We start from the raw sequence: 12,482 nt of genomic DNA, 5'->3' as shown, positions 1-12,482 counted from the left end.
AGTGCGGTTGGCGCAGGATAGAGCAGGGTTTAGGGCTGTTGTGCATAGGGTCGCTATGAGTCGGAAACGACTCGACGGCACATAACAACAACAACAGCAGAAGATCCAAGACTACAGCCTTCAGTGTGGATTACACCCCAACTTCAAGAAGACAATAATCCTCATCACTGGGCCAAACAGATGGAGAGAAGACTGATGTTGTCAGTGGTTTCATCTTGCTTAGATCCAGAATAAACACCCTTGGTACCAGCAGTCAAGAAATCAAAACATGTACATTAGGTAAATCTACCAATAAGGACTCTTTGAGAAGCTGGACTCTGAAGAACAATGTGGCATCAGGATCAAAGAAGACTCATCAAAAACCTATGTCATGCAGATGGTACAACCTGGCTTGCTGAAAGTGAGGACCTGAACCCTTGTGACAGAACATCAAAGACTATAACATGGATAATATCTCAACATCAAGATAACAAACAAAAATTCTCAACAGGACCAGTAGGCAACATCATGATAGATAAAAAGAATTGCAATCGTCAACAACTTCATCTTACTTGGATCCACAATCAACCTCCCTGGTACCAGCAGTCAGGAGATCAGGAAACATACTGCACTGGGAAAGTCTGTAGTCAGGGACCTCTCCAAATTAAGAAGTAATGGTATCTGTTTGAGAACTAAGGTGAACCTGATTCAGACTCTGGTCTTTTCAATCACTTGAATAATGAATAAGGAAGAAAGAAAAAAATTACATCTTTAAACTACGATGTTGGAGAAGAGTTCTGAATATCTCATGGACTGCCAAAAGAACAATCAGATTTGTCTTAGACAAAGTGCATCCAGAGTGCTCCTTAGAGGCAAAGATGATAAAGCTTCATCTCACATACTTTGGGCATTTTGCTAGAAGAGGCTATTTCTTAGAGGGACATGTTTTTGGAAAGATAGAGGGTCAGTGAAAGGTAGATATTCAACCAGATGAACTCACACTGATAGCAGGAATGGGCTGAAGTTATGTCAGGGATAACGACAACAGAACAGGATACGACAGTGTTCATATCTATTGTTCACAAGGTCACTAATATCTCTTTGTGAAGAGCAAACAGGGTGCTCCTTGGAAGCATGGATGGTGAAGCTTCATCTCACATATATTTTGGGCACCTTGTTAGTAAGGGCTGATCCTTGAAAAGGGCATCATGCTTGAAAAAGTGAAGGAGGGTCAGGAAAAAAAAAGGAAGACCCTCAATGAGATGGATTTACAGTGACTGGGACAACGGGCTCAAATATATCAAAGATGATAAGGATGGCACAGGACAGGGCAGTTTCAGACAGACTGTTCATTTCATTGCTGTGATTCACAGTTGACTAGATGGCATCTAACAACACAAAGTCATTGTCTGTTTTTCACAGACCCATCTCTTCTGCTAAGGCAGTTCATTCACCTGTCTACTACTAAATATTATGTAAGCATATTTGAGAATTAGTATCCATGCATTTTCCTTAAAGGATTAATGTTCATTAATTAAAGACAATATTTGACAGTCATTTACCTGTCAGGCACTCTTGGAGCAAAACAGGATGTCGTGGAATGCACGCACAGAATTTGATCAGCCCCCAATTCCTGGACTTTCGCCTCCACTGCTTGCAGGTCTGTACGCAACTCGTCACCTTCTAAAACGTTCTCTATCACCACGGGCTCAAACCCTAACCAAGCAAAGCAAACCAAAACGTTAATGCAAACGGAAACCCGGTAGATCCTGGAGCTCTAGGAAGCAAGTCTACTTGACACACGACACTAAATATCAATTATGGTCAATGAACCCTCTTCCAGTCATAAGGCCCAGGCTCTGTATTATTCTTCCTAAATGCCATCAAGTTAGAGACAACCCATCGATGACCAGAGGGGTTTCAGAAGCAGTCAAGTGCATGGAAGGAGAAGGCCCAACTTTCTCTCACGGTGCGACTGGTGGACTCAAGCCATGTGCCTTTGGGTTGGTAGTGCAATTCCTTACCATTAAGCTACCTCAGCTCCCACAAAGAACAGTTAAAGGCCAATAAAAGTGATGGAGATGATGAGACTACAATTAGAACCACAAATCAATGCTTGATATATGAAAAATCCTGGAAAATAAATGTCACATCTCTATAGTTAATAACCTACAGTGATAACAAAAAGGTCAAGAGGCCAATCAATTTCAGTCCACAGAAAATAAAATCGGCTTCGCTTTTTTGGCTACATTTTAGTTTTATTCTAAAGGTTATTTTATTTTTGAGATGGGCATAAATAGTTTCATTCAAATAAACCCTAGACTTCACCTTCAAGTTTTGCCTCTAAGAGAAATGTACAGAACGTCAGTAGCCTGAGAATCATAGTTTTTTGAGTGGTTCTACAATTTAAACACAAAGACAGTTTCCAAATTTTCAACTGACACAGTTGACTTAACTAATACATATTCAAAAGTGCTTCCCAAGTAATAATTGTTTGTCCCCTCTATAGCCAGCTATAAGCAAAATTTATAAACATCAATACACAAATCATTTACAATGTAGATAACCACTTAAATACTTGGAAGTAAAAGCTTAGCATTTAAATCTTGGGTACTAGAAAAAATAAGCCTAGGACATACTGCACATAAAGTTTTCTTTTTATCCCACTTTTTGGTGAAAAGATAGACCATTTGCACAATTTCTATATGGATAAGGCAGTAAGGCAATCAAAAGATGAATTGCATCAGGGAAATCTACTGTCAGGGACCTCTCCAGAGTACTGAAGAGGAACAATGTCAGTGTGGAAACTAAAGTGTGCTTGATTCAGCCCATGGTCTTCACAATTACTTGCTATGCATCAGAGAGCTAGACTATGAGTTGTGCAGGAAGAGAGTACTGAACATACCATGGACAGCCAAGAAAATAAACAGGTCTGTCTTGGAGAAGGTGAAGCCAAGCTGCTCCTGGCCAAGAGTCTAGGATTTTGAAGCTCCATGTCACATACTTTGTTTTGGGCAGGTAGCCAGCAGGGACAAGTCATTGGAGAAGGACATCATGTTTGTAAGGGTGGAGGGACAGTGTAGGAGAGGAAGACGCTGGATGAGATGGATTGATAGAGTAACTGGAGTATTGGGAGTAGGTGTGTCGCAGACAATGAGATTGGCTCAGGATAGGGCAGAGTTCAGAGCTACTGTGCACAGGGTCACTGAATCACAGGCAACTCAATAGCACATAACAACATAAGGCAGTGATATTGATCATATTCTTCAAATTATAGGAATAACAAGGAAAACAAGTAAATCCTTTTTCAAATTAATCCTTAACCATTAACTTACTGCCGCTAAGTTTCTCATCAAAGTTGTCAATATATTCACAAGACCAGAAGAAATGCATGTCACCTAGCTGTTGCTGTTACGTGTCACTGAGTCAGAACCAACTCTTAACTGACCCTTCACTGGGCTTGCAGAAGCTGTGAATTACAGGGGAGAAAGCTGCCCAGCTTCTTCCCTAGGAGCAGCTGATGGATTCAAACTGCTGGCCTTTGGGTTAGCAGCACAACTCCTTACCTCTAGGCCAGCAGAAGAATCCTGATCAAAAGGAAATAAATTGTTAAACATAATTTCAAATTCTCAATGGGATCCTGAATTTCTAAAACCAATGAGGCTGAATAAACTATGAACCTATTGCCTTGAGATAATCTTTCATTTTAAACCAAAACTATGCCCTGACATCATCTTTATACAAAATTTTTGAGTAATTTCATCATTAGCCTTACCAAATACCAAAGCAACAGACTAGATGCATGGAATTAAGAACTATAAGGGACAGAGAAACCATTAAGCTCAACTCATTTAGACATAAACATTTACCAGAAGTCATACAGCAATTTAAAACAAATAAAGGGCAAGTAATATTCTTTTTTGTTCTAGGATTCATATCAAAGTATTTCAATCTAAAAATATAAATCTAAAACTTTATATTATATATATTTATATATAAAATATAAACACTTCAGCCACTATAAAAAGCACAACTGCTGAGTGTATTAATTCAGATACCCAGGTCTCACCTCTATACCTTCACACCTATTTAAACAGGCAAGCGAAACAATTTCAATTCCTAAGGACTAATTTCCCATTCTTTCTCAAGTTCTTTAGGCCTAACTCTATTTTGCACTCAATTAAAATGCAAGTCTTTTTCTGAATCACAATTATTCTGTTTCCAATGAATGCAAACTATCCTATTAAAAAAAAAGTCTAAATCTTAACATCTTATGAAAACAGTTTTCCATTTTTAAAGTCACTCTGTTTTCTTTATGTTTGGTTATCAGATCTTTGGTTAACAAGTTGTGAACTTAAAGACTTCATGACTTTACACACTTGAGATAAATCAATATCTTTTTTTGAAAGTCTATCAGTTTCTGGTTGTTGTCAGTACATGCCATTGATCACCTGCGACTCACATTGACCCTATGCTCAAAAGCTCTGAACTCTGTCCTGTCCTGAGCCAATCTCACTAACTCTAACACACCTACTCCCATTACCATAGTCACTATGTCAATCCTTCTCATCCAGCTCTTCCTCTCCTGTGCTGTCCTTCCACCCTTCTAAGCATGATGTCCTTCTCCAAGGACTGGTCCCTCCTGGACATGTGCTCAAAGTATGTGAGGTGGAGCTTCAGAATCCTTGACTCCAGAGAACAAAGTTGCTTCACTCTCTCCAGAGCAGACCTGTTTGTTCTCTTGGCAGTCCATGGTACATTCAATATTCTTTTCCAGAACCACAACTGAAAGGCATTAATTCTTCTTCTGTCATCTTTAGTCACTGTGCAGCTCTATGAGGCACAGTAAGTACCTGCAAAGATCAAGGCCTGGATCAGGTGCACCTTAGTCTCTAGACTAACATCTTTGCACTTCAGCACTCTGGAGGGTTCCCTGAGAGCAGACTTTCCCAATCCAATTTGTCTTTGGATTTCCTAGCTGCTGGTTCTTAGAGTGCTAATTGCAGACCCAAGCAAGTTGAAACTGTGAACAATCTCCATCTCTTCTCCATCTAATAATGATATTGCCAACTGGCCTAGTGGTGGGAATCTTTGTTTTCTCGATGTTGAGTTTCAATCTATATTGCAGACCACAGTTCTTAACTTTCTGCAGAAGAAACTTCAGGTCTTCTTCCATTTCAGTGAGCAAGGCTGTGTCATCTGCATAATGCAAGGTGTTGATGAGTGTTCCTCCAATTCTGATGTCACATTCCTCCTCATAAAGCCCAGCCTTTCAAATGATCTGTTACGCATGTAGATTAAAAAGGTATGGAAACAGGATGCATCCTTGATGTGCTCTTTTCTTGCTTTTGAACCTCAAAGTGTTTCCTTGCTCTGTTTTAACCAATGTCTCCTAATCCAAATATAAGTTTCACAGGAGTACGATCAGGTGTTCTGGGATTCCCATTCTTCTCAAGGTTAGGACAATTTGTTCTGATCCACACAATCAAATGCCTTTGCATAGTCAATGAAACACAGACATTCCTCTGGTAATCTCTGCTTTCTGCCAAGATCCATCTGACATTGAAAATGATGTCCCTAGTACCACAGCCTCTTCTAATCCCAGCTTGTACATCTGGTAGTTCTCTGCTGATGTAATATTCAGTCGTTTTTGCATAAGCTTTAGCAAAATTTTCCTTGCGTGATATTACTGATATTGTTAGAAAATTTCCACACTGTTGGATCACCCTTTTTTGGAATGGGAATAAATATGGATCTCTTCCAGTCAGCTGGCAAGGTGGCTGTCCTCCAGATTTCTTGGCACAACCTGGTGAACGTCAAGGCTACTCCATCAGTTCCTGGGGCCTCATTTTTTGCCAATTTCTTCAGAGCAGCTTGAACTTCCTCCTTCGTCACCACTGCCTCTTGGTCATATACTGTTTCATAAAATTGATCTGTGTCATCCAGTTCTTTCTGGTACAGTGACTCTGTGTATTCTTTCCATCTTCTTTTGATGCACCCTGGATCATTCAATATTCTGCCCATCACATTCTTAAGTATTGCAACATGAGGCTTGAATTTGTTCTTCAGTTCCTTCAACTTAAGAAATGCCAAGTGAGTTGGTCCCTTTTGATTCTCTAACTCCAGTCTTCACACATTTCATTATAGTATTTTGCTTTGTCTTAACAAGCCGCCCTTTGAATTCTTCTGCTTAGCTCCTTAACTTTATTTCTCCCCTTTGCTTTGGCTTCTTGGTGCACCAGTGCAATATTCAGAGTTTCTTCTGGTATCCATCTCGTTCTTTTCTTCCTCCTTTGTCTTTGTAATAAATTCCTTTGGGACCTCTGGTAGTCCAGTGGGCAAGGAGTCAAGGCAGGAGTTGAAATTCACCAGCTGTTCCATGGAAGACAAATGGGCAATCTCCTTCTGTGCAACTTAAAGCCTCAAAAAACCGGCTGGAGGGTTAGTTACAAATCAATTCCAACCCGATAGCAATGAGTTAAGTTTAGATGATATTTTTTTAGAATTTTACAGCCAATACTATTCATTTCACACAACAAACTGAAGTCATTCAAAAAGGACCTACAATACAGCGATTTTAAGTTTCTGTCTTGTTTATACTTGAGATGCCTAGATTCACAGTAACTTTTTATAATGTGTGCTCCACTTCTGTATAGTCAGTAAACACTCCTGAAGGACCTTTAATGTCCTAGGGAATTGCGGTTGGGCAACCCATTTAATCCTTAAAACAATATTGTGAAGCAAACAATATCCCTCATTTTAAAGAGAACACAGCTAGTATCTCACTCCTTTATCTATGATTATATACAGGAGCTGTGGAGGAGCCGTCCGTAGCATGTACTGCTAACCAAACAGTGGTGGGTGGACCCCATCCACTGCTCCCCTGGACAAAGGTGGGCAGTTTCCTTCCTCTCAGATCCACAGCTTCAGAAGCCTGATTGGGGGGGGGGGTGTCACTGTGAGGAGGACTTAACTCAAGGGCAGTGAAAGAGAGGGAGATTTCTATAACAACTCTGCAGTGCCGGTCATTATTTAAAACACACTCGACCACCTATCTCCTCTTTTACCTGCAGTGATCATGGATTTAAAGCAGGACTTCTGGTCTATTCGTGGCCATAGGATATATTTTGCCTTTGGTCTCTTGTGCCGTAGGGTTAAGAAGCACAGTGTCAGACTCATACCAGTTGCCATTGGAACGACAAAGCAGTTGGCCACTGTATTGACACCTATGAACAAGAAACAAACACTCATTATTCCACAGGAAAGCAAGCGTCCTCCTTAAGAAAATGATCTCATTTTTCCATCTAGTTCTAAGAATCGTAGCCCTGTTTCCTCTCAGGAGGCTCCTTGACAATGATGATTAAACTCTATTCCTCTCTAAAAATCACTTCATAGGGAGTCTTTTCAAAAACTACTCTTAACTTTTTGGAAAACAGATTATTAACCAAAGTAATTAGGCAACAGTGTGTACAGCTAATCAGCCGAGAGTATTATGACTAATACGGTACATACCAGCCAACTTTATGATGTCCAGGACTAAAGAATTCGTAATTTTGTTCAAAAGGCTAGAACCTGCAGCTTTTGGTTGTACAGCAGCAATATCACCTGATCGACCAATTCCATGAATGAACCTAAGCAAGAAATGAGCCAATAACTGGACAAATAAAGTCATCGTTCTGAGTAAACCCCTCCAAGCACACAAAACTGCGAGAAAAACACCAGATGCTGAATTTGCCTGTTATAGTTTATAAGATATTGATAACAGTCCTTGTTCTGGAGGCCTAACGGTAAGAAGCTATTATTGCAAACCCAAAAGCACATGGTTCAAATCCACCAGCTGCTTTGTGGAAGAAAGATGGGCACTCTCCTCCCATGTATTTTACTGCCTCTGGAAATCCCAGTGAGGGGTCAGTTCCAACTCAACAGTACCTAACAACAGTGCCACAACAGTTAAAAGCTGAGCTGCTAACCTAAAAGTCAGCACTTCAAACCCATCAGGTTTGAACCTGATAATCTGCTGCTGTCAAGATTACAGTCTGGGATCCCTTTGCGGTATTTCTCCTCTACCCTGTTGGGTTGTTATGAGTAGTACCCAAGAGTACAGTGCATTGCTGCTAGGTGCACGACTTGATCACAGTTCATCACGACCCTATATGGAGAACAGATGTGAACCCTGCCCTGTCCTGGGTCATCATGATAACCTCCACCAGACTCAGTCCCACTGCTGCAGTCACTGTGTTGGTCCATCTCATTGAGGGTCTTCCTCTTGCGCTGACCCTCCACCTTTCCAAGCATGACATCCATCTCCAAGGAGCAGTCTCTCCTAGTAACCTGCCCGAGAACGTGAAACAAAGCTTTGTCATCTCTGCCTCCAAGGAGATGCGCTTTCTGCAAGATGGACTGTTGGTTCTTTTGTCAGCCAAATGAATAACTGCATACTCAGATCCCAGAACACCAGTTACTGTACCTCATTACCTCCAAAAATTTCCTATGCCCAACATAATTTTTTACATATATTATCAGCCATGTTGTAAGACCATTCTTGACCATGAAATTTTCATCCAAGTTATACATTATATCTGGTGTGACTGCAACAGCTTTGATAGAAATAAAAATTGATCTTCACTTAAAATAACGGAAGACAAAGGTTTTAAAAGAATTTAACTATATTTCATGGAGAGGTTGGAAGGCCAGAAATAAAACACCACATTAAGAATCGCTAACCCTTAAATGATTGTTAGAATTGATTAGCAGATTTCTGAAATAAAAAAAATAAATAAATAGCAATGTAGCAACAAAAATTAAACTTAATAGAGCTCTCCCTACATCTAATGTAACAAAGCAGGTAGTTTATGAGCTTCTGTTTCGATGTAATTGTTTGAAAGTTCTAATTTACATTTTAAAGTTCTAATGATAGCTCAATTATCCAAAAACTTGGGAGTGTTAAAAACAAAAAAACTAAGTCAGGAAAGGTGTGTGTTAGAGCTGTATCTTTTCTCCATATCTATTCAAACTGTATGCTGAAAAGTATCATTGGAAAACCTAGACTAGAAAAAGAATAAGAATGTGGAATCAGGATTGGAGGAAGACTCATTACAACCTGTGTTACATAAATGACACAATCTTGTTTGCAGAAACAGAAGAGGAAGCACTTGCTACCAAAACAAAAAAAAAATAATAAATCAAAGACTAGAGTATGCATCAAAAAAAAAAAAACAACTGGAAATTAGAAACAATCTTAATGTCACTGAGTGCATAAAATATTTTAAACACTTAAAATCAAACCTCTCCCCCTCCTGCATTGCCACCGAGTCAGGTCTAACTCATAGCTGACCCATAATCACATATCTAAAGGTAAAACTGCATGGTAAGGACTGCCCATCTCTCGTCTTAGGGGCAGCTGGTGGATTTGAACTGTTAGAAAAGTTAGGCCTGTGAGTCAGCAGCTAAACTCTCTACGTACTACACCACCAGGAATTCCCTTCAACCAAATATGTTATCAATTTTTGCAAGGTGTATAACCAGCGCCGTTAACTACCTGATTCTAGAAACTAAGCAGGTAACCTGCATATGTTGTTTGTTAAGTGCCGTCGAGTTGTAGGCGACTCATAGCGACCCTATGAATGAAAGTTCTCAACACTTGCATGACTTTCATCCTTTCTCCAGGTTCATAGTTTCCAGAGGCAAGCCATTTCGGAAGTGGATGCCGCTCCTGCTCCTAAGCTTGTTTGAATTGGGGAGCTCCACCAAACACTGTCCGCCATGGGTAACCATTAACGCATTTTCCTGCTCCCAAGCTTGTTTGAATCGGGGACTTCCACCAAACACTGTCCACCATGGGTATCCACTAACGCATTTGACACATCAGTGTCACAGTGTTCAGCTTCACAGCAACCACAAGTTACCACTGTACTGTACAGCGAGTGGACACACCAGGGCTAAACAACCTAAAAGAATGTTTGACCAAAAACAATAAATAACAGGCCTGAGGGCCACGTATTAAAGTTACCCACCTTTGGCTTGGTAGTATCATTTTCTGTCCACTTTAACCAACTGATCTCTATGCCATTGTTGTTAAGTGCTGTCGAGTCATAGGCGACTCATAGCAGCCCTGTGAACTTTTAAAACCACCTACTCAGAAAGAAGCCCTCCTCCCCAAGAAGTTCAGCTCACAAGAGATCAGCAGTTAACTTTAACAGGTCTGCACCTTCAATACTGACTTATAGCTTTGGAAACCCTATGTAGCAGTTTGATCCGGTGGCCTAATGGTAAGGAACTGCATGACCACTCCAAAACCATGCAATTTGAATCCTCCAAGGAGATGGACAATCTTCTCCCTTGTGAGTTCCTGCCTCTGAAAACCTGCTGGAGGGTCAGCTATGGGTCTGTTCCAACTCAATAAAGCACAGCAAGAGCTGCGGGACTGACTACAAGTTGGAATGGATGTAATGGCAATGGGTTTGACCTGGAGAAAGCCAAATGTGAATAGAGAAGTGGGTAATGTCATCACTGCTTTTAACCAAAGAAAAAAGAAGCTATTCCATTATTATCCATTGCAAACAACAAACCTGTAATGGCGACGGGCAACTAACGTGGACACCACTCTCCCTTCCCTTTCTCCCACACCACAATTGCCCAGGAAATTGTTGCTGTCCATGACGGCAAGTTCATGCAGAAAGAGTTCAAGTGTACTCTCATCCCAACCATCCTCTGGACACTTGCCCTTCGGGAAAAGAAAAAGAAAGACTTGTAATTAGACTTAAGAAAAATCATTCTTCCTGTCAACCCTACATCTCAGTGAATTTTAAAACGTTCCCGTAAGTATTTCTGCAAGGTATTTTGCTTTTGTAAATGAACAATATAGAAAGATCTCAAATTTTTTTTAAAAAAAATTGTTCTATTTTATTACAATTAAATACAAGTTGATAAACTCATGTAAAAAAAGTTAACTCAAACGTGATGATTTCAGTAAATAAAAGCAGCTGAAAAGATTTACAGGTGCCTCATAGTCTTACGGAAGACTCTTCCAAGTCAGGGTATTAGGGCGTGTCAAAACAGGGCAAATAAAAACCAGGATTCTGGCAGGAGACTTGTAACATTCTGGCAGCACTTGGTTCAAATTACTAGGGGTTTTAAACCTAATGTGTTGAGTCTCTGGGAGTGCTGAAAGGTGGAGGGAGAGAACTTTGCCCTTTTTGCAAACAAAAAGAATGAAAACGCTGACACTTTTCCTCACTTCCGGTCCTGAAGTTAGGAAGAGTAAAGCTGGATCCTAAAAACCTCAACGTTAATTCCCTCTGGGATTCGATAGTCCACCCTCCTATCGCGGAATTTACTGCCTCTGAAGACCCGCCGGAGGGTCAGCTAGGAGTCAGTGCCGACTCGACAGCAATTAAAGGTGTTGTTGTTGATGTTTTGATTCGCTGTATTTGGCTAGACTATAAACTCAAACATTGCTGTGACTCAGAATTGACTCCTAACTGACCCTCCAGCGAGTTTTCCGACGCTGCAAATCACACGGAAGGAGACTGCTCATCGGCTCTAGCAGAGCAGCGGGTGGATTCGAACCTCCAGAGGGGCGCAGTGTTGGGGTTACAGCGCAACCCCCTCCGCACTAGGGTCAAGAAGCGCTCAAAGGGACGAGTCGGTGCAATCGGTGCCAAGCAGCAATGCGCTCAGCGGCAGGACTCAAGCAGCGAGGAGCAGACGCCGGGCAGGACCCGGCCCCGGAGCCCGCGGGTGCGGCGGACTGGGGGCGGACCGACCCCGCCGTACCTTCTCCAGGAGCTGCCGTATGAGGTGCTCGTGCGAGCGCCGGGCCTCACAGCCCTGCCGCACGTAAGCCGGCGACACCAGCCGCTCGCCCGCGGCGAAGCTCTCGCGGTTCATGACCGGGCGGCGGCGGGTCAGCAGGAGAACGGGGCTGCACAACCCAGGGACGCGGCACCAGAATGCAACTCGCCGCCTGGACGGTACGGCAGAGCGGAGGGACAAGAGACCCTGCCCCGCGCTCGCACCAGCGCGAGCCTAACGTCTGCGTCTGCGTGACAGCGTGACAGCGCCCCGGCAGGAGAAAAGGGCGGGACTGGCGAGTGGCCCCGCCCCCGCTGCATCTGATTGGTCTCCTTGAACCCCTGTCCTGAGAGCGACTTAGAGAAACATTTGAGTCAGGTGGGTTGACTTCTTTAAAGAAAAGAATGTCTCTGGTTCCGTTGTGTTTCATTCCTGTTGCAGGTTTGTCGAATTCCAGAATCTTTTATCCTTCCCTTCAACACTTTAAAGCCTTAGTATTCAAAAACAACGTCATGTAAAATAGCAATGGCCCCGCTGCTTTACACTACAGAGTTTTTATCCTTAATGCTTCTCCCCAGCTTTCCCCCTTAAGAATGAAATATCGGAGCTCTGGTGGCCTAGTCGTGAGATTGAAGCTGTGCTGCAATCTCAGAGGTACACGGTTCGAATCCACCTCCTGTGCCAGTCAGAGCTGATTTCACGGCGCACGT

General features: G+C 42.0%; 1 protein-coding gene across 1 annotated transcript in view; it reads right to left on the bottom strand.

The window, feature by feature from the left end:
• SEPSECS (Sep (O-phosphoserine) tRNA:Sec (selenocysteine) tRNA synthase) overlaps positions 1–11,868 on the bottom strand; it is a 46,037-nt gene extending 34,169 nt beyond the window's left edge. The window contains exons 1-5 of the mRNA XM_006899270.1: positions 11,755–11,868; positions 10,548–10,702; positions 7,492–7,610; positions 7,047–7,205; positions 1,542–1,695 (exon numbers count right to left, since the gene is read on the bottom strand). Coding sequence (XP_006899332.1) covers positions 1,542–1,695; positions 7,047–7,205; positions 7,492–7,610; positions 10,548–10,702; positions 11,755–11,868 — 701 coding nt within the window. The remainder of the gene's footprint in view (positions 1–1,541; positions 1,696–7,046; positions 7,206–7,491; positions 7,611–10,547; positions 10,703–11,754) is intronic.
• Positions 11,869–12,482: the final 614 nt, after the last annotated feature.

This window comes from Elephantulus edwardii, unplaced genomic scaffold, assembly GCF_000299155.1.
Source record: "Elephantulus edwardii isolate Elephantulus edwardi_28Jun2011 unplaced genomic scaffold, EleEdw1.0 scaffold00251, whole genome shotgun sequence".
Taxonomy (NCBI): domain Eukaryota; kingdom Metazoa; phylum Chordata; class Mammalia; order Macroscelidea; family Macroscelididae; genus Elephantulus; species Elephantulus edwardii.
This window is presented reverse-complemented; position numbering and strand designations above follow the sequence as displayed.